Below are 22,151 nucleotides of genomic sequence, written 5' to 3'. Positions count from 1 at the left end.
GAACAGAATGAGCAGCAAATGAACCAAATGCAGAAGAAAAATGTTTTTATTTAAAACACATGAAGAAAAACTGCAGCAAATTTACAAAAGGAAGATTTAATATTCAAATCTGACATGTTGAGAAAAATAGGAGCCGATAGAAACAGAAAATGATCAGTGATTGAGAAAAACTGATCAACATTTCAATGAAATCTGATGAATGAAAGTAAAAAATAAGAGAAACAACATCTTGATATTCAGTGTGAAGCTTTGACTGGAAACAGACAGAAAAACATGAGGATCCTGGAATAATCCTGGAATAATCCTGGAATAATCCTGGAATAATCCCAGCTTCCATCTTTAAAGGACTGGAAGAAGAAAAAGTTTCCAAAGACTCAATCAGAATTGTTTCACCAAGAAATAGATTGTAGAGACTGAACTATCTGTTCAACAGTGAGAGAGTTTCTCTGACAGGAGGAAAATCTTTAGACTCTTTAGACTCAACTCAGCACAGAAACACTGAGGAACCAGAACTGAGCCAGAATCCAGGAATCAGAGGTTCAGTGAATGTGGTGTTGAAGGTGTGGAGGAGGATCAGTGAGTCAGAGGAAACTCTGTAGAAGGACAGAATGCCAGCAGGACAGTCCACATACACTGCTACTCTGTTAGAGACAGAGGAGGAGGAGAGATCATCTTCTAAGTTATTGTGACAGACAGTGTAACCATCAACATCAGAGCAGCTCAGACTCCAGGAATGATCATTATTTCCAAACCAACAGTTTCCACTGTCTCCTTTCCTCCCAATTCTTCTGTAACTCAGTGATATCTCAACATCTCCTCTCCACTCGACCTCCCAGTAACAGCGACCAGTCAGACCAGTTCTACACAGCAGCTGATCCCAGTTATCAAATCTGTCTGGATGATCAGGATATGACTGAAGCTCCTTCACACATGTCACCTTCCTGTTGTCTTCAGACAGTTTGAGTTTTCTGCTCACTGTGTTTGTGTCGATGGTGAGATGACAGGAATCTGATGGAGAGAACAAACACAATCCAGCTGCAGTTATTGATCATTTATTGACACTTTGATGATGACTCCTGAATGAGTGATGTGACAGTTTGAAGATGGTTGAATGTGAGCTGCTTTGTTGTCATGAATCAGATGAAAAACACACTTACACTTCCTCAGACCTGGTGTCAAGAATGGGACTCCAGCAGGCTCCACCCTGAAAGGAGGAGGGGGGTCAGACCATCAGTCTCTTTCAGCAGCAAACATGGACATTACATGTCTCTCAGACACACATTGTCCTCCACTGAGACAGGAACAGTCCAACATTTGGATTGCAAACTGCAGTGGATGTAGGAAGGACAGTTGGTGCTGCTGCAGCACAACTCATTTCTCCAAACACAGGAAAAGCTCCAACAGAGAGGAGAAAGGAAATCCCTCAGTAACAACCTGAAGAAACTCACTGAAGCCTAAAAGGACATCAGGAAACTAAGGAAACATTTCTGGAAGCTCAACCTGATTTAATAATCAGCATTAAAATACAATCAATCTAAACTCTGACACAACACCTGGATACCTGTTCCATCCACACTCCCACACACAGATGAAGGAATGAAACACTAAACAGCCCTGCTGCTGAAAACCTGCTGTGGCCTCACTGTAATATCCAGAAATACAAACATTAAAAAGGAGAAGCTGCATCACATTCAACAAAGAGTTCAACAAGAATCAAAGATTTGATCTCTGAGCTCAGACTCACAAACCAGGGAGAGGCTTCCATCATCACACACCTCTGACAAACACCTCCAACCTTTCAGCACTTCCTCTACCAACCAACACCGCCAGGTGGCGCTGCTGCACACATTTACAATGAGACCAAGAAGAAGAAGCAGCATCCTGAATCCAGCAGCTGCAGTAATGGCTTGTGAAAGTGTCCAAGGAGCATCTGGAACCAGAACCAGCAGATCCAACAGTCCAGAGAGTCTTTGTTTGCATCTTTCCTCTCAGATTTCCAAGCTGCTCTGAGGGGGAAATGACATCATCATTCTACTGATGATGTCACGCTCTGATGTCACTGATCAGGAGCTGCTGGACTTGTACATTTCCAGCATGGAGGACAGAGAAGATCTCAGCTCTGATGAGGAGCTGGCCTGCCTTCAAACTGATTCAGGGTCAAAGAAATATTTCCAGATGAAGTCAGACTAAAATGTTGGATTGTCCTGCTGTTGCAATCAGAGGCCAAGAAGAAGCTTCAAGTTCTTCTCCTGTTCAGCTCTACGTTCCTGTCAGAGACTTCAGCTCCTCATGAGGAGAACAACTGAAGCCTGGAACAGACTGACACTAACATCCTGACATCTCATCCCTGAACAAAGCTTTGCAGCATCAAGGTGACTCTTAGCGCCATATATGGACAGATTTCCTCTAAAGGGGGCGGAGCCTGGATTGGAGGAACCAGCAGCAGCTTCCAGGAACAAACCTTGGGAACCTCTGGAGGAGAACATGGAGATGAGATTCCTGCTTTAATCAGTGGATTCATTGATAGAAAACATGACGACTGAAATATCTGAGAGCTGCAGCTCCATTTTCTACAGATCTGCTGGAACATCAGATAGAAATGAAGAATTTCATCATTTCACATCAAATCTGTTCATCTTCCACAGAAACAACTGAATTATTGACCTGAACTGGTTCTAAAGGTCTGGATGGTAAAAACATCCATTGTTTTTATGTCTCATTAGTTTCCAGAAAGAGTTGAAATGTTTCAGAAGCTTTTATCCAGCAGCTCAGTAAAGATCTCTCCTCTTTCCAACCTGATTTAGTCCATGAAGCAGAACATCTCTGCTGCTGCAGCAACAGGAGGAAACTTCTCCAGCTCTCAACTTCTACACTCTGACTGCTTGGAAACAGATCAGGGAGGAACAGCCTTTTCTCCAGGCTGCCTCCTCCTGACTCTAGCGCCACCTACTGGCTGTTCACCAGAGGTGGAGAAAGAACTCAAACAATGTACTGAAGTAAAAGTACAAATAAACAAACAAAAATGTTCTCTAGTAAAAGAACCACATTAACATTTTTACTTGAGTAAAAGTAAGAAAGCATGAAAAATATGTTTAATATCTGCTGAAGTTGTTTTAAAACCTGACAAACGAGCCTCATGGGAACCAATATTCTAATTTATTGAATATGAATGTAAATGTAAATATGAGATGGAGATTATTCACATTAATTCAGTAACCAGGATGTGGAGGAGTTTAACGTTACTGGGACATTCATGGCAGGAGACGCTGCGCTCCATGCGCCCCGACCGCAGTAATCAATGTTACTGCCAGTTCAGCTGCTTACAACTATTTAATTGTTTTATTTATTGCAGTCGATTTAAACTAGAAGCTTGGTAAGATTACATAAAACTTCTCTAACCTAAATCAGTTTAACACCCAAAACTCAGACAGCGTTTAGCAGCTTAACTTTCCTCGATATGATTTTCAGATTTGATGGTGAATTTTTGAAAGCTAGCAGTTCATGATATCAGGGAGGCAAAGGCGGCACCAGAATCATTGATTACTTTCAAACTAACCAACAAATCAAAAAGCGCAAAGCAACTTGGATGTAACTTGTAACGCAACGCTTTATAGAAATGTAGTGAAGTAGAAAGTACAGATACTGTAAAATGTAGTGGAGTAAAAGTTCCCACCATTAAATCTACTTACGTACAGAAACATGAAAAATGTCCTTAAGTTCAGTAACAAAGTTCTTGTCCCAACAACCAGGATCAGGTGAAGGACCTCTGCAGTCCCATGATGCTTCCTCTCCCTCTTCTAAACCATCTGATGGGCTGATATCATCCCTCTACTTTATCAATAAAATGTTTTTCTTTCTCTTATTACGATTCCATTATTTATCCTAAATGTGACGTCAGAGCTGTGGATCTGGAATCTGATTGGTCGGATGGATATTTCCCTGGTTTTCCAACATGAAGGGTCTCTGCCTTTTTCCAAGACGTTGGGAATTTTTCCCAAACTTTATTGAACAATCCCAAAAGCTTTCCCAACTACTGAAAACCTAAACACATTAGTCTTTTCTTGGATCTGTCTAAAAGGTCTTATTATTGTTTTTAATTTCTACCACAGTCAACAGAGCACAATTCTACTTTTTCACCATCATTCACTGCAATTCTTCATTTCCTCTGGAAAACAAGGGATTTCCATTCTCTCCTGATTCCTTTCATTCTTTGGATCATTTTCCAGATGTCGCCCCCTGGTGGAGATCAAACTACTAAATGGATGAAACTGTTAAAATTCTCACTTTCTTTCTTTGCCTCATGAATAGTTTTCTTCACTTTTTATGTAATTTATATTTTATTAAATCCTGAAAGTTGTGAGTTTTGTTTAAAATCTAAAGTTCTTTATTTTTCTCTCCCATAACTTTTAAACATCCATCTGACCAACATGGAGTTACTTTTCTTCTCATCTTTGCTTCTTGGGGCTGATTGGTCTGGAGCTCCATCAAATATTGTTTTAAAGTCCTTTCTGCCATCAGTAGATCATCATGGAAATCTAACTGAACTTCTTTTATTAATTTAGTCAGAGTCCCTATTAAACTATTAAACCCATCCCACTCTTTAATTTTCCTTGTGAGCCGTTCTTAGTCTGGAGAATATTCCAGAAAACTGGGTAATGATCTCTGCCTCCAGATGAGGCGTCTAAATATTTAATTATCAAATTAAACATTCAGCTTCAAACTAAATGTTTCCCAGCAGACTGACTAAAGACATTTCTCCCTCTTCCTCCTCTATCAGACCTTCTCTGCTCCTGCAGCAGGTTCCTCCATACCTGAGAGCTTCCAGTCTCCAGTGTGGATCCTTCAGTCCAGCCGACAGCAGCTTCACTCCTGAGTCTCCTGGATGATTGTAGCTCAGGTCCAACTCTTTCAGATGGGAGGGGTTGGAGGTCAGAGCTGAGGCCAGAGAAGCACAGCCTTCCTCTGAGACCAAACAGCCTGATAAGCTGCAGACACACAATTCATCACATGATGAGAAAATGAGAACATTGAGGTAGAACCCAAGGTCTGAACCGATGGATGGATGGATGGATGGATGAATGGATGGATGGATGGATGGATGGATGGATGGATTTGTAACATGTGGAATAATTAAGAAAGCTAAGCAACTGCTGGGATCTGTAATTATGTTTCTTTTTGCTCCTAAGATGCAGCAATTTGTCAAGTGCCCAGAGTTACCTGAGAGTTTCCAGGTTGCAGTTTGGACTCTTCAGTCCAGCAGAGAGAAGCTTCACTCCTGAATCCTGCAGGTTGTTGTTACTCAGGTCCAGTTCTCTGAGACTGGAGGACTGGGAGCTGAGAACTGAGGACAGAGCTTCACAGCTTCTCTCTGAGACGTTACAGCCACTCAGTCTGAGGAGACATGGAGAAAATCTGTTATTAAACAATTCTTCAAAATGTGTCTTTTTTTCCAGTCAACAATGTTCCTCTTTACTGATTTAAGGGACTGTTTTATATATTATTATGTTGCCTTTTGTTGTGAACTGGTTCAGTCTATAGATGGGCCTCCAGCCATGAAGGACTGAACTAAAGGCAACAAGGAGGCTGGCAAGAGAAATATTAAATTCCTCTATGAACTAAATTAATCCCATGTCAGTTTTAACAGAAAGAGTCCAATGAAGCCTGAGAATCAATTCTAGGCTGAAGATCAGCATCAGGCTTAGTTTGAGGATCAGCATCAGAGCTGGTTTGAGGGAAACACCAGCTTGAATCAAAGCAGAGCAAATCTGGAATTTCATCTTTACATTTTTTAACTGTTGGATACAGAGATGGAAAACTGAGCAGCAACTGACAAAATCTATTTTTTGAACAAAAATCTAATTGCTCAGTGAACGGATTGTATAAAAAATGCTTTTTGTTTGAGAAAAAAATTACAACAAAACTCATGTGGGAAATAATAGAAACAAATAGAAACAAATAGAAACAAATTTGCTCCTAAAACAATCCAAAAACAAGCACTAGCCAAACATTAAATACAGGGAAATTTAACCCAGTTTTTAAATTAAAGAGTTCTGAAAACACCCCACCAACCTGACACTAAAGGTTACTAAACACATAGAAAACACACTTTCAGAAGTCACCACAATTAAAACTGCATTCATAAATATCACAACAATGAACGGCCCTCCAAATATGTTTTAAACATTTTGTTGGAATAGGATGGGCCACCAATATGTTACGATCCTCATGTCATCACACAGAACTCACAAAATACAAAGTCCAGACCAGATGATATTTTTAACAAAGAGGTTTTATTAAACCCAAGTCTGGACACAAAGTGGTTCTGGCAGTCTTGGTAAAATAAAAGAGTGAGAGAACGAACAAATAAGGCAGCAGTTGGCCGTCGGATTCAGGCCACTGTTTGCTCATACTGATTCTAATCTAACGTTCATAATAGTTATCTCTTCTTTCATTTCTAATTATTTATTATTATTTCTACTGTTATACTTAAATTAAAATTAGAAAACAGCTTGTTGATCCCAAAAGGAAATAAAATCTTCTTGTGACTCAAATTAATTCAAATTCTTCAAAGGGTTATTTTAGATATTAATGACTGTTTAGCTTAAAACATCTCTTGTGGTCTGTATAACAGTGAATTTCAAGAAGGTTCTGACTTTATATTATATATATTCTAGATAAATTCCTCTACTTGTTTCTCTGAATACAGATGATTATTTTAACATGTTGCTCATCCTCTTCCTGTTACTGAAACATTTCCACTTATGCTAGAATCTACAATGGCTCTCAGCCATATCTCTTCAATGCCAATAATATCTGTTAATGTAATTTATCTGAACAGTCTAACTTCCTGTCCATCAGCCAATCAGCTTCTTGTATTTCCTCAGTAGATCCATCAGTGGAAGCCCCGCCCAGCCCATGATGCTCCTGGTTTGTGAAGACAGAGAGACAAACTGAACTCTGATAGGAAACAGTTTCAAACTGATTTTCTCTCTCCAACCTCTTGGTTCCACATGGAGCTATATTTGGCCCCCTGCTGCTCTGACTACCATGTCATTGTGGTTCCAGTAGATGGGTCGGTTTCCCAGGTTCATACAGTACCATGTGGAAAATGGTGCTATATGGTAATAGGCTGTTCTTTGCAAAGTTACACAGTCAAAATTAACAGAAATAATTTTAGTTATTCAACTGTCATAACAGACAAAATGATGTTCAGAATATCAAGTTATATTTTCACCATGTTATTCATTCACTTATAAATACCATCATTCCAAACAAACTAAAACAGTCACATGTACAATGGATTAGGAAGTCTAACAACTGCTGGGAGGAAGGATCTGCAATAATGCTCCTTGTGCACCAGGATGCAACAATCTGTCAAGTATCCAGAGCTACACTATCAATGTTAGCCTGAACCCAACCTTTCTAAATATCTCTCTTCTTGGTTCATTCAGGCTGCAGTAAAGTAAAACCAGCCATGTTTGTTTGTTTAGATTTAGAATGGTTACCCATCTCACAGTAAGACATCTATTATTAATTTACTCCACAATTGAAAAAATATTTGCATCAAAACTGATAGAATATAATGGACAGAAATCTGGTTTCACCAGGCTTGAGAACATTTTACCTGAGAGTTTCCAGGTTGCAGTTTGGACTCTTCAGTCCAGCAGAGAGAAGCTTCACTCCTGAATCCTGCAGGTTGTTGTTACTCAGGTCCAGTTCACTGAGACTGGAGGACTGGGAGCTGAGAACTGAGGACAGAGCTTCACAGCTTCTCTCTGAGAGGTTACAGACACTCAGTCTGAGGAGACAGAGAGAAAAATCTGTTATTAAACAATTCCTCAAAATTTATATTCTTTCAAATCAACAATGTTTTTATTGCACAGAGAAGGAACTATCTTATTTTACACAACCTTTGCATTTATTCTGAACTGGTTCATTCTATAGTTGGACCTCCAGCCTAGAAGAAATGAACTACAGGTAACAATTAGGTTGGAAAAAGCTTTCTAAAATTCCACAATTACATATATTAATCCAGTTTAAATTTTAACAGTAGATGAGCTTTGCTGCCTTAATATGTAACACTATGTCCAGCTGCTGAAGGAAGTCTCTTTCTTTGTTGCCCAACCACCCTGTGGGCCACTTTGAAGAGACAGTGCACCAATATATAAACTGAAACATGAATATTTATCTCATAAATAGCAGATTTTTATCTATCAAAAAAATGCAGTAACAATTTGTGTCCTTACAGAGCTTTGTTGGAGGCTTTAACCACTGGCAGCAGCCTCAGAAGAGCCTCCTCTGAAGCAGAGTATTTCTTCAGGTCAAACACATCCAGATCTTTTCCTGATGACAATAAGATGAAACCCAGAGCTGACCACTGAGCAGGAGACAGTTCATCTGTGGAGAGACTTCCTGAACTCAGAGACTGTTGGATCTCCTCCACTAGAGAACGATCATTCAGTTCATTCAGACAGTGGAACAGATTGATGCTTTTCTCTGCAGACACATTTTTACTGATTTTTTTCTTGATGAACTGAACTGTTTCCTGATTGGTCTGTGAGCTACTTCCTGTCTCTGTCAGCAGACCTTGTAGGAGTCTCTGATTGGTCTGCAGTGAAAGTCCCAGGATGAAGCGGAGGAACAAGTCCAGGTGTCCATTTGGACTCTGTAAGGCCTGGTCAACAGCGCTCTGATGGAGAGATTTTAGGTCAGACTTATTAAATAATGTAGACTTCTTAGATCTTTGTGTTTCTTCCATCAAGATGACCCCAGAGTTGATAAAGGTCAGATGAACATGAAGAGCAGCCAGAAACTCCTGAACACTCAGATGGACGAAGCAGAACACCTTGTCCTGGTACAGACCTCTCTCCTCTTTAAAGATCTGTGTGAACACTCCTGAGTACACTGAGGCTGCTCTGATATCGATGCCACACTCTGTCAGGTCTGATTCATAGAAGATCAGGTTTCCTTTCTGCAGCTGATCAAAAGCCAGTTTTCCCAGAGACTCAATCATCTTCCTGCTCTCTGGACTCCAGTGTGGATCTGTTTCAGCTCCTCCATCATACTTGACCTTCTTCACTTTGGTCTGAACCACCAGGAAGTGGATGTACATCTCAGTCAGGGTTCTGGGCAGCTCTCCTCCCTCTCCGGTCTCCAACACATCCTCCAGAACTGTAGCAGTGATCCAGCAGAAGACTGGGATGTGGCACATGATGTGGAGGCTTCGTGATGTCTTCATGTGGGAGATGACCCTGCTGGCCTGCTGCTTATCTATGAATCTCTTCCTGAAGTACTCCTCCTTCTGTGGGTCATTGAAACCTCTGACCTCTGTCACCATGCCAACGCACTGAGGAGGGATCTGATTGGCTGCTGCAGGTCGTGTGGTTATCCAGAGGAGAGCAGAGGGAAGCAGTTTCCCCCTGATGAGGTTTGTCAGCAGAACATCCACTGAGGTGGACTCTGTAGCATCAGTCAGGATCTCCTTGTTGTGGAAGTCCAGAGGAAGTCGACTCTCATCCAGTCCATCAAAGATGAACAGAACCTGGAAGTGTTCAAAGCTGCAGATTTCTTTGGTTTCAGTAAAGAAATGATGAACAAGTTCCACCAAACTGAACTTTTTCTCTTTCAGCACATTCAGCTCTCTGAATGTGAATGGAAATATGAACTGGATGTTCTGGTGGGCTTTGTCTTCAGCCCAGTCCAGAGTGAACTTCTGTGTTAGGACTGTTTTCCCAATGCCAGCCACTCCCTTTGTCATCACTCTTCTGATTGGTTGATCTGTTCCAGGTGGGACTTTAAAGATGTCTTCTTGTCTGATTGTTGTTTCTGGTCTGTGTGGTTTCCTGGATGCTGTTTCAATCTGTCTGACCTCATGTTCATCATTGACCTCTCCAGTCCCTCCCTCTGTGATGTAGAGCTCTGTGTAGATCTGGTTCAGAAGGGTTGGACTTCCTGCTTTAGCGATCCCCTCAAACACAGACTGGAACTTGTTCTTCAGACCAGATTTAAGGTGATGTTGACAAACTGCAGCAAAATATCCTAAATGAACACAATAACAAAAATCAGATATTAAATAAAATCATCTTTTGAATTTGATTACATCACTTTAGCAAATTAAATGTATAATTTATCTTTCATTTCAAATCTCTGCAGAAATCCTCTTACTGCTCTCCAGACAGTCAGCCAGCTCCTCCTGCTTCATCCTCCTCAGGAAGTTCAGTGTGATCTTCATCACTGCCTCTCTGCTGCTCCTCCTCTGTTCTTCATCATCAGCTTCCAACACATCGTCATCTCTCTGACTCTCTGAATGTTCTGGGTAATCTGGACTCAGATCTTTCTGGATCTTCTTCAGTTCTTTCTTCACAAAAGTGACAATATTGTCCTCCAGCAGCTGGAACAGAATAATAGATGGATGAAACATCATAAGCCAAACACCAGGTAGATTTTGGACAGACTGACAGTCCTCTGGTCTACAAAGTGCAGCATGAAGGTGACTTTGAACAGAACTCATGGAAAAGTTGTTCATGTACAGACCATAAATATGGAGTCCAGCTGTGCTTGATGCTGCTGGGCAGATGGACCACTGGGAACCTCTGAGCTTTTCTGGTCCACTCTGTGGAGGAACCAGGCACAATGAGGAAGTCAGGGAATATTCATCCAGCAGTATTCACTGATGAAATCACAGTGAATCAAAAGTCCTTAATATAGAAAGGCAGAGCATCACATAAACATAATTTAAAGTCAGAAAGAGTAAGACGATGTACGAACTAGAAGAACCTCTGATGGTCCACATCAGCTCAGTTTGGTTGAGTTCCTGCAAATCTCACCAACCACATCATGAAGTTTTCCTTCCCTGCTGAACTGCTGAAATGCACAAAAGAACCAAGTCCTGATGGACCAGACTGGCTTTACCAGGTATTTCACAGTGGGTTGTGGAAATGTGTCCACCGTTAGTCTGACATGGAGCTAGAAAGCAGCAGATTATCATCATCAGCACCAAAACATGGAGATATGAAGATGTTGTCAATGGGGTTTCTGTCTGGTGAGGAAGGGGACCACGTCATTATTCTTTCATCTTTAAGGCCTTTACTGGCTAGACACATAGTGGAGTACTTTGATGTATGCAATTGAGCATTGTCCTGCATAAAAATCATGGTCTTCTTGAAATATGCAAACTTGTTCCTGGTCCACTGCTTGAAGAAACTGTCTTCTAAAATCTGGCAGTAGGTTTGGGAGTTGATTTTGAGTCCATCTTCAGACCAAAATTGTCCAACTAGCTCATGTTTAATGAGCTAGTTGGACATTAAACTAGGTGGGCTCATATTAGTACCCCACCTCCACCTTGCTGGTGTCTAATGCGAGGTGGACCTCTGTGGCCATTACTGATCCAGCTACAGGCCCATCCATCTATCTGGGCCATCAAGAGTCACTCTCATCTCATCAGTCTATAAAACCTTTGAAAAATCTGTCTTCATATATGTTGTGGCCCCCTCTTGATGTTCCAACTTATGTGTCTTGTTCAGTAGTGGTCGGGTTTCGGCTTTCTATACCTTGGCTATATCTCTTTGTTCTGAACATCTTGTACTTCTGGGCACTCAAGGTTGGAGTTCTGGAATATAATAGCAATGGAAGGTAATGGCTTCCTGGTAGCTTCATGTCTGATTCTTCTAAAAATTTTTGCAGCTAATTTACATCTTTCTTTCTCAATATGGTTCTTGCAACCATGTTTACTATTTGCAGCAAAACATTTGATGATTCTGTGAAAATGCCCCAATATCTGAGCAATTTCAAGACTGCTGCATCCGTCTGAAAGACTTTTTCCAATTTTGGACTTTTCAGAGTAACATAAATCTATCCTTTGGCCCATTTTCCTTGAGGAAAAGAAGCTTTCTAACAATTATGCACACCTTGATATAGGGCTGTTCTCAATTCGTGTCCTCAGGCCCCCCTGCTTTACACGTGTTAGTATGATCAGCTCTATTTAAGAACAGCTGATTCAGATGATTGTATTCCTTCTTCTGCAGCCATCAAATACCACAGAAGGCTGTTATTCACCCACAGATACAATCCAGGTGTGTGGCAGAAGGGAAAACAGCCAAAAATGCAAGGCAGGGGGCCTTAAGACTGGAATTGAGAAACAATGATATAGGGTGTCCTTAGGCCCCACCGTTCCTCATTAAACAAATACACATTAGCTGATATTCAATAAGCATTCCATGTTTACTGCTAGGAGTTGAATAATGTGCATAAAAATGATATGGTCAAAACTAAAACTTGCCTAGTAATTGTTCACACAGTGTATATGTGTGACAAAATGGACATTAGAAATAATTACACCCCCTCCCCTTTTCTTACTTTATTTAAAGCCTGTTGACTATACTCTTAAGCTGCACTTCTCCTACTTGAACTGAGATGCATTAAACTACAGTTACAGCAGTTTGCCACTAGTTGGCACATAGAGCATGGTGAGCACTCCTGACTCAGCGAGCCAATGGCAATTTAGCACAGTAACAGCTGGTCAGCGGAGGTGGTCCCTGTTAATCTTGTTTGTTAACAGCGTTCATGAAATAAAATAACCTACAAAAACCACACTGATTAATCATTTAGTGTGCAACAAAAGTGAAGCATTCAGACCAGAGAGTTTCTAAACTCGTTGTCATTAGTTTGTTCAGTTCTGCAATAATGTCTGAAGCTCAAATTAGACATTTTGAATCCAATTATATATTTTAGAAGAAAATGCTGCACCTTTAAACTCATGTAATGAAACATCCCCAAGTCACTGATTAAGTATGTGTGATTGTTCAAACTACAGCTGAGGATAACTGAAACTCTTCATCACTAGAACTGAGGAAGACTTTCAGATAAGACGACAGAACAAGTTAGGAACAAAGAAAGAATGTCCAACTGGTTCCATGTAAAATAAGATTAAATCACTATGAGAAGGATCACACAGTCCAGTTATGCCAGTAACATGGAACAGAGAACCAATCAGATAGAGCTACAGTTCAGACTAATTATTTCACCTTAAGAAGAGGAAAGTGTTTAATGATGGCAACTAATCAAGGGGGGCCAATGCAACCTGATCATATTTGTTGAACATGATGCATGATTAAAACTTTGTATTAAAAGTGTCATGATTTACCGAACTACACTTTATGAAAACAGCCATAAATATTCATGAAGACTTACTCATGTTCATGACAGATGTTATGTCATGTTTATGATGGTCTTATTCACAACTCGTCAAATAAAGTGTTATGGATTTCTTTAACTGTTGTCATACACACACACACATACACATGCATACATACATAGCCCTGTCACAATAAACAACAAGTCAATTAATCGTATGATAAATTAAAATGATCGACCGCATTTAGATTTTTTGCCTTTATCATTTCTTCATGCCTTTTTCTCTTTCTACTCTGGATGAAAAAAGGCTCAACTCTGATGCTCTCCACTGACTCCTCACTTCCTCATTTCCTTAGTGTAAGGGAGGAGTGAACTACTGCAGCAGGTAGTCAGATATGTCCATCTACTCTAAATCTAATAATTATCGAAGGGCAGTACAGTATTCAGATTAAGTAATCTGTACTCTTTTGGTTGAATGTAGTTTTTATTCCCACTTTGGTTTGATGTTGTGTTTAATTTTTATTCAAGAGCATTTTTAACGCAGACTGAGAGTCCATTTTATTTTGGTTGTTTTGTTTATTTTGTTTACCAGTTCCAGTGTTAAGTGTTGTTTTGAAAATAAAGTAATAAGGTAATAATAATAATTTATTTTTGGCAGGATGTGCTTGCCTCATTATGTCAATTAATCGCTCAGCAAAGTTTGTTGTTGTGACAGGCCTATACATACATGCACACACACACACACACACACACACACACACACACACACACACCCACAAGGGTGTAACTGTATGCAAGTTGGTGGCAACGAGGTGAAGTAGGTGGCGCTAATGCACCCACAGTTACTAGAAGATCTTTTCCTTTTTTGTGCCAAGAATAAAGCCAGAACTTATATGTGAATGCCATACAGTCTTATTCAATAAATTAGGACACACTTCCTGTTGGAATAATTATGTGTTGTTATCATTCTTACATAAGTAGTTACCAGTTTGCTTTTCATTTAAAGGTTTAGTATTAACACCCAAGAGAGAAGGAATTTGTTAAAGTGTGTGAGACATAGCTGACCTTAAAACATGTTCTTTGAAGATGGTCTTCTGGGAGTTTCCTTAGTCGTAAAACTGTGTTTGTTTGTGTTAGTTCCTGTTGGCTCCTAATCTTATCATCACCAGCCCCCTTGCTTTTGTTTTGTGTTAATAAAAGTCAAGTTCTACTGCAGAGTTTCAGCACATATGGTGAGCTGCTTGAAGAAACAGCTTTCTGTGTCTTCTTCTGCAGAAGCTTCGCTGAAAACTCATAAGCGTTGTCTGTGGTTCTTCCTTTTTATTTAGGTAAACAAAATACCTATCACTTCCTGATGTGGCTTGTCAGATTAGTAATACCTTTGGAAAATAACCTCTAAGCAGGTATTAAACTTATAATGTCACCTGGTGATGGAATTACTAACAAAGAAACTTTTCAGTCTAATCTATGGGATGAATCTGTATGTTTGCTCAATACTTGCCTACAGTCAGGGCCGGCCCAAGGCATAAGCAAACTAAGCAGCTGCTTAGGGCCCCAACGCCCAAGGGGCCCCCTCAGTGGAGCTTATATATTATATATTGCATATTTTCAGCAACAAGGCAATACAAAGTATATATATATGCATATTAGCATCTCTCATGGTATGAGGTAGGCAGTAGCTTGAAGGGTCTTGCCTAAGGACCCAGACTGGATTCGAACCCCCCCCTCTCGGGTGATATACTGATGCCTTATCTATTGAGCTATCCAGTCAGCTACTGGTGTTGCGAAGCTGCTAATAGAAAATTAGCTTGATAGCGACAGTTCAGTTCAACAGCCAAAGATTTATTCTACGGTCTTTGTGTTTGTGTGAAACTGAATTTATTCTGTAAATGAGTTGATTCTCATGGTTGGCTCTGTATATTTCTGAGGTATTTTTGGCTTCAAAACACTGTTTGATAAAGTTTAATAACAATATTTAAAACTTCTCAATGTTTGACATTGTCTAGTAAAATGTTTTTACGTCAGGCTACATACTGTAGCTGCTACATGGATGAGCTTCTCTATGCTGTAGTTTGGGATTTGTTGTTTGCTGCTGAGCATTTTGTGGCTAAAACAAACATTATTTATACATCAACCAGGGGAACCACATAGGGGGGAAAGTTAGGACAATTACAAGGGCCCCTGACCGACAGGGGGGCCCCCAACAATAATTATTATTTGTTTTGTTAATAGAAATAAAAAAAATAAGGCCCTGTCAACTACAATATTAATCATATTGTGTTTTCTAAAATTGTTTTTAGCAGTAAAATTAACTGTTACCACTCCCAGACCTAAAAACACACATCCACATTTACCCTGAACCTCCTGGATCTGCATGAAATGGTTCATTCCTGCTTATTGCACTTGATGTTCAGCAGCAGACAGTGGAAGACAAGATCGACTGTGGCGGTTACTATACTGCCAATAAAAATTATAAAATAAGATTTTCAAAAAAACAGAGAGAGAGAGAAAGAAAAATGTAAGAGTGTCAATTTGTAACCCAGTTCTCAGAGAGGTGGGTAAACTGTGTGAGATGATCAACCATTTAGCATAGTTAGCTCAGGTAAAGGTAAAGGTAATTTTATTTATATAGCACATTTTCAGCAAAAGGCAATACAAAGTGCTTTACAGGAATTAAAAGGGAATATAAACAAAATAACAAACCAAAATAAAGAGCAAAAGCAGAAAAGGCTAAAAATGTTGATCCAAAGTAAATAAACTAGATGCTCCTATTCAGGGTTACTAGATAATTATAAGTAAGTTTCCTCTGGTCTAATTTCTTTTCTGGTTTGGAAGAATAAGAGTCTTAAAAATAATTGCTATGGTAGTTTTTCTGGGTTCCAAGTTCTAACCTCGTTTCTGGGTTGCTAAATGCTAAATAATCTGTAAGTAAGTAACTTCTGGACTTCTGGGATGCTAGATCAGTGTAATATTCTCTGGACTTTCTAAATGTGCTCTAAATTAGTAAAAGTAATGAGAACTCCACAGATCCTAAGTAATAATAAAAACTAAATGTTCCTGTTCTGGAAGAATTTGTTCTGGATTCTAAATTTGTTGTAAATTGAGTTTTAGCTACAAACCATTTGCCTCCATTTCACTAACATTTAATGAATTAAGGACAAAAATTACCAAGATATTTAAATATTTAACTGGTACCTGTACATTTTATCACACTTAACAACAGATGAGTCAGTCAGCAGCAGCTCTGACCCACGTTCCTCCTGACCTGCCCTCTCCTCAGTGAAATTAAAGCTGCAGTATGTAACTTCTAGATAAAAAATATTTGCTTTTACATATTTGTTAAAACTGTCATTATGTTGTAACAATATGATATGAAAGATGATCTGTGAAAAATCCATTTCCTCTGTCTTTTCCCAGTGCTATCAAGAAACAACCAATCCGTGGCAGTTGAGTTTTATTGCTGTCAATCACAATTTCATGTGGCGCTGCTCATCCTCCATCCTCTCGCTCTGTGCTATGCTGCAGCTAGCATAGCCTGTTGTGAATGCTCAGTCTAGTTAGCATAGCTACCAATGACAGCAGAAAAACATTTTTCCTGTAACGATAAGATGTTTCTCCACCATTAGCACATTTAGCAGTTAATGAATGAGGATGATTGACAGCACTAAGACCTTCCTCCTGGTTCTGATTGGTTGTTTTTGGTCAGAACGGTGCATTACTTAAGCTAACAGTAGTAGTTCAGGGAGGAGGTGGAGGAGATTGATCTTTTTTCACAGATTATCTGTTTCATAACAAACTGTTACAACATGGTGACAACTTTAACAAATATGGAGAAAACATATTTTTATTAAAGTTATATACTGCAGCTTGAATAAAATGCAACTACAGCATTTTTTGAGAAGTCTGGATTGTTTTATGTATATTTTGCACGTCGTGTTTCACTGTTGCTGGTGGGGAGAGACATTTCAGTATCTAAAACTAATAGAAAACATTTAAGCAACCTATTTGCAAACTGTATGTGGACTATTGCATGTAAAATTCATGAGCAGTAAATATTGTGCTACTATCAGTATTGGACCAAAGAAAGCAAGGCAGTAGCAAGCCTTTAAAATTGTGACGCTTTTTATGGGTCAAATAGACTCAAAACATTTTAACAGCAGCTGCACGGGGCCCAATCTAATTTTTTGTCATGGGGCCCAAGATTCCTGGCGGCGCCCCTGCAGACAGATCCAAATGATTGATGAACTTGCGCAGATTTCCCTGCAGATGCAACCAGGAGGAATTTGTGAGGCTGCATGTTCAGATCCCAGCAGCTGAACTGCTGGTATTTTCAGTGAAGTCGTTTAATTTAATTTATTATAAGTTATTGAGGCCACAGTCAGTGATTTTTATCACTGCGGAGAAAAAGTTAGAAGTTTATCTGCTATATGTGTTATGAGATCTGGATTCACGGTTTAACTAGGTGAATAATAACTAAACCATGAGGCTGAATAGCCTATGTTAATATGATTATAATTTAACAGGTAAAAATAGTAAATGACATGTTTCTGATCATTGATCCTCCTGAATAATGTCCAGCCTTGTTTAAAGAGCAGAAAAATCTGTTTCTGAGACAAACATGTTGGTTTGAAATGACTGAGAGAAATTTGGTGATCTTAGTGTTGAGCTCTGACATGGAGAAGAACCAGGAATCATTTCCACTCTGATCATCCAAGGAGGATCTGATGGAGCTTCAATCAGAACCAGATGGTCCGTTAGAGACCATCTGAAAGATATCCACATGAGATATTTATTTATCTTAACTGTAGAAATGGTTGATAATCTGCCATATTGGATGATGTTTGAACTTCAGAGGCGGAATCATAAAAATAATTCATAGAAACATTTTATTTCAGAATGAATCTGTCTTTTGTCAGATTTTAGAGAAAGATGCAAATATCAACCTAGAAATAAAATTCACTTCTGTCTATTTGTTCTTGCGTTAATATTAATATCGGACAAAATAAACGAGTTTCATTTGGAAAAATTAGGCTTATAGAAAACAGAATAAAACACAGTTAAATGTTTCTGGTTCAAATGTTATGTCAACATAATAGTTTATAAGAGTGTGTCCTGACTGAGGATTTTTAAGATTCTTTCTGTATGGTGTCAATAACTGACCAATGAATGATGGTTAAATTGATGTCAGGTAAACATCAGATCAGATTTTGAGACTTCTGTTAACTAGTGAAGCTCTGGGTAGAGACTGTGGATCTAAACGGACCTGTTTGATTTTTATACAAAGGAGCCAGTTGAACTTTAATGTGTTCATAGTAACATGTTCCTTATTGGAGCATGTTTCCATGGAGACATCATACGTATTACATCTTTGACGCAATACGTATGAAAAGAAAAATAACCTGAAATTTAGACCAATATTTTCATGACAACAGAACCCAACAGAACTTGTTATCATCACATGGCCACAATAACAGATATAAACTGAACAGTTACAGCAGTTAGAAACAGCTCACCTCTCTGATGGTGGAGATCCAGGAGATTTAAATCCAATGAGAAGACCCTTTGACCTGTCGCTCTTCAAGGACACACAGCTGGGTTCTGGTTCTGGTTCTGGTCTCTCATGGATCCTGACAGAAACATGATGATTAAAACCTAATCAGCAAAGAGGAGCAGCAGCAGCTTCATCACCACGTCTGTTCTGGCCTGATATAGTGAACGCTGTGTGAAAAGGGCTGTGGACAGTTAGAGATGGTGACCTCACCTCTGACCTTTGCTCTGGCTCTCATCTTCCCCACACAGAGTGGTTTTAGAGGGAGGGACTCCCTCCTCTCTGTCCTCACACTGATCCATGCTGCTGAATTCACATCAGCTCACACACACTTTCTACCTTCACCTGCAGAGGAAACACACATCATTCATCTGCACATCAACTCTGATCATCCTTTACATCATTAGAGCTGGAAAAAGATCAGCTGCTCCTCCTCTGATTGGCTCTTCTTCTCTGCTTCATATCAGTGTCAGGTGAATGCAGTCAGACAGCAGAGAGGCAGAGGAAGCTGCCATCAGCTGCTGCACTTCTACTATCAGTCCACTAGATGGAGACATGGAGCAGCATTTACATTCACTGATTCAACCTGAACAGGAAGTATTTTAATTATTAAACTCTACAAGTGGATTATATGCAGCATTAAGATTAAGTATTAAGTAATTTGACTGAATTGAACACATTTTACTTCAGCAGCATTTAATTTTGAAACGAAGTAGGACGAACTTGTTGTGTCTGACTTTCATGGTGGAGACCAGAGTTTGATACAAGGAAATAAAAATCATGAATCAATTTATTCAGACAAGAAAAAAACATCAGATGTTCATTATGTTTGTTTCTAGTTCATCAATAATCCTGTAGATTAACCTTAAAACAACAGAGATTAAAGTTTGAACTGAAATTAGAGGTGAACATTTTCTCCAAACATCAGAGAGAAAAATAAGAAACAGACATTAAAGTTTCTGAAGACAAAGTTCATGTAGAAAACAAAGAAAACTTACAGTTTGTTCAGACGATCCAAAGACTTGAACAAGAATATGTGATCAACAAACTGAGACCCAACAGAACTAGACTGGTGCCACACCTTAACTGGTGACTTTAAACAGAAAGTATTCTGAGTAGAAATGAGGCCAAACTGGTTTGACTGGTTTGACTGGTCAGACTGAAAACTGTCAGAGAAAAGTTTATCTGTTAACGTCTGAAGACATAAAATCTACTCGTGACTCCCAGTTTGAACACAAACACTCTGCTGCTGTTATTCTGCTGATCCAAGTTCTGTTCAGCTCTAATGGAACCAGAACCTGTTTTGACTGGGAACCAACTGGAATCTTCACTGGTGGGGATTTTTCTCCCTCTGGTGGAAATACTACAACCTGAATGATGTCTGATTATTAAACAGATGAAGTGTTTTTAAATTATTCAAATAGTTTTTTTTAAGTGACCAGAACCAGAACCAGAACCAGTTCTGCTGTTCATTGACCAGCACATGATTAAAAGATCATTTGTTCCTCAGCAGCTCTTAAAATGAGCTCAATGCAACAGCAGTAAACATTAAATTGAGTCATTAATAATTGGCCTGAACCAAAAGACTGAGTGAAAAACTAAGTCCATCCTTTCTGCTTCCACAGCAGGTCAAAGGTCAGCATCTGCTGGTCCTATAAAAATCTCTAACCACTTTTTCTCTTTAGCACTAAACAGCAATTATTGTACAGGTTCATGGAATTATGGCAAACAAAAATAAAAACTAAGAAACCAGAACAAGGGTTGGCAGCTTGTTGGATGTTTGGAGGAGAAAACCTGAACATTCAACCTCCAGGTTTTACAGGTTTCTGGATTCTGACCTCAGCAGCTGGAACAATGACACAGATGAAACCAGTGACTCCTGAAAATGGGATGTTTGGATCTGAGCAGGTCTGCAGATTCCACTGCAAATTAAGGTAGAAAGTTTATACTGATGATGTAAACTATGATCATCCTTTACATGATTAGAGCTGGAAAAAGATCAGCTGCTCCTCCTCTGATTGGCTCTTCTTCTCTGCTTCATATCAGTGTCAGGTGAATGCAGTCAGACAGCAGAGAGGCAGAGGAAGCTGCCATCAGCTGCTGCACTTCTACTATCAGTCCACTAGATGGAGACATGGAGCAACATTTACATTCACTGATTCAACCTGAACAAGTCTTATAGTTCATAATTATTTATTTCTACAAGTGGATTATTGGCTCCATTAAAGATGAACTATTTAATCATCTGACTGAATCAAACCCATTTTAATAATATTTTTATTTTAAAAGGAAGCAACAGGAAACTGTTGCTGACGTTAAAGGTGGAGACTAGAGTTCGGTACCAGGAAATAAAAACATTAATCAGTTCGGAGCAGAAAACAGTGAAACATCAGCTGTTCATCATGTTGTTTGATTCCAGTTCATCAATAATCTAATAATCCTGTAGATTAGCCTTCAAACAGCAGAGACATTAAAGTTTCAGCTGAAATCAGAAGTGAAACTTTTCTCCAAACGTCAGAGATTAGAAACAATCAGGAAAAAGTTAGTGATGAAAAATTCAACAAATAAACAAATAAAACTTACAGTTTGTTCAAACGATCCAAAGAGTTAAAGAAGAAAATTTAAACAACAGACTGAGACCCAACTAACAGACTGACGCCGCACCTGAACAGGTAAATTCAAACCGAAAGTAAATGTGACGGATGTTGCGTTACTGATGACGTCACAGTCCACCTGGCTTGTAGTTTTTTCCTTCAGAGCAACAGAACCAGGAAGTAGAAGCTCTGAGGTGAAATCAGAGGCAGGTTGATAAAATCTTCATGAGGAAGGAGAGAAGTTCTGATAAAAATGAGGGTGTACTTACTTTTGATCATGACTGTAGTGATGATTGATAGTAACAAAAAATGAAGAACAGTATTTTAGTTTATTCATCATGTCATAGAGAAAAAATGTGAAAATGTATTTTTCAAACTAATATTTTCACCATGTCATCCATACGTTCATTCTAAAATAAATATTTAATTCACAAGCTAAATATTTACTTTGAAAACAAAATTTTTGGAAATAATAATTTAGCTAAATTTTTTAACTGCAAAATAAATATTTATTTTGCAAACTAAACATGTAATTTTCAAATTCAGTATTTATTTTCAAAACTACATATTTAATTATTTTTTTCCATGGCTAGTTGTTCAGTCAGACGCTCCATCATAATATAACATAACATAACAACAGAAAAATCTGTTTTTAAACAATTCTTCAAAATGTATGTCTTTTTTCCCAGTCAACAATGTTTTTCTTTAACAAAGAAGGAACTATCTTATTTTACACAGGCTTATATGTTTGGTGTGAACTGATTCATTTTATAATTGGGTCTTAAAGTTTAAAGAACAAAACTACAGGCAACACGGAGGTTGGAAAAGAATTATAAAATTAGAATAGAATAGAATAGAATAATAGAAGTACTTTATTC

General features: G+C 38.9%; 2 protein-coding genes and 1 long non-coding RNA gene across 3 annotated transcripts in view; 1 reads left to right on the top strand and 2 right to left on the bottom strand.

The window, feature by feature from the left end:
• LOC114149750 (protein NLRC5-like) overlaps positions 1-22,151 on the top strand; it is a 1,536,511-nt gene that overhangs the window by 358,807 nt on the left and 1,155,553 nt on the right. The window lies entirely within an intron of this gene.
• Positions 1-22,151, bottom strand: part of LOC114149825 (uncharacterized) — a 461,125-nt gene that overhangs the window by 298,417 nt on the left and 140,557 nt on the right. The window lies entirely within an intron of this gene.
• LOC114149761 (NLR family CARD domain-containing protein 3-like) lies at positions 29-21,606 on the bottom strand. The gene is made up of 11 exons (XM_028025843.1): positions 21,263-21,606; positions 18,893-19,024; positions 18,645-18,758; positions 10,534-10,612; positions 10,165-10,390; positions 8,247-10,038; positions 7,625-7,798; positions 5,218-5,391; positions 4,812-4,985; positions 1,158-1,204; positions 29-1,008 (listed from the first exon to the last, which is right to left on the bottom strand). Exons 2-11 carry the CDS (start codon positions 18,979-18,981, stop codon positions 485-487), a joined length of 3,393 nt encoding a protein of 1,130 aa, XP_027881644.1. The 5' UTR covers positions 18,982-19,024; positions 21,263-21,606; the 3' UTR covers positions 29-484.

The sequence above is a fragment of the Xiphophorus couchianus genome, chromosome 8 (genome assembly GCF_001444195.1).
Source record: "Xiphophorus couchianus chromosome 8, X_couchianus-1.0, whole genome shotgun sequence".
Lineage (NCBI taxonomy): Eukaryota > Metazoa > Chordata > Actinopteri > Cyprinodontiformes > Poeciliidae > Xiphophorus > Xiphophorus couchianus.
This window is presented reverse-complemented; position numbering and strand designations above follow the sequence as displayed.

Coding starts and splice junctions, on each gene's coding strand:
- LOC114149761 (XM_028025843.1), bottom strand. CDS start 18,981: ATGGATCAGTGTGAGGACAGAGAGGAGGGAGTCCCTCCCTCTAAAACC. Junction 5,392..7,624: donor TGCAACCTGGAAACTCTCAG/GTAAAATGTTCT, acceptor ATGTCTCCTCAG/ACTGAGTGGCTGTAACGTCT. Junction 1,009..1,157: donor GACACCAGGTCTGAGGAAGT/GTAAGTGTGTTT, acceptor TCTCTCCATCAG/ATTCCTGTCATCTCACCATC.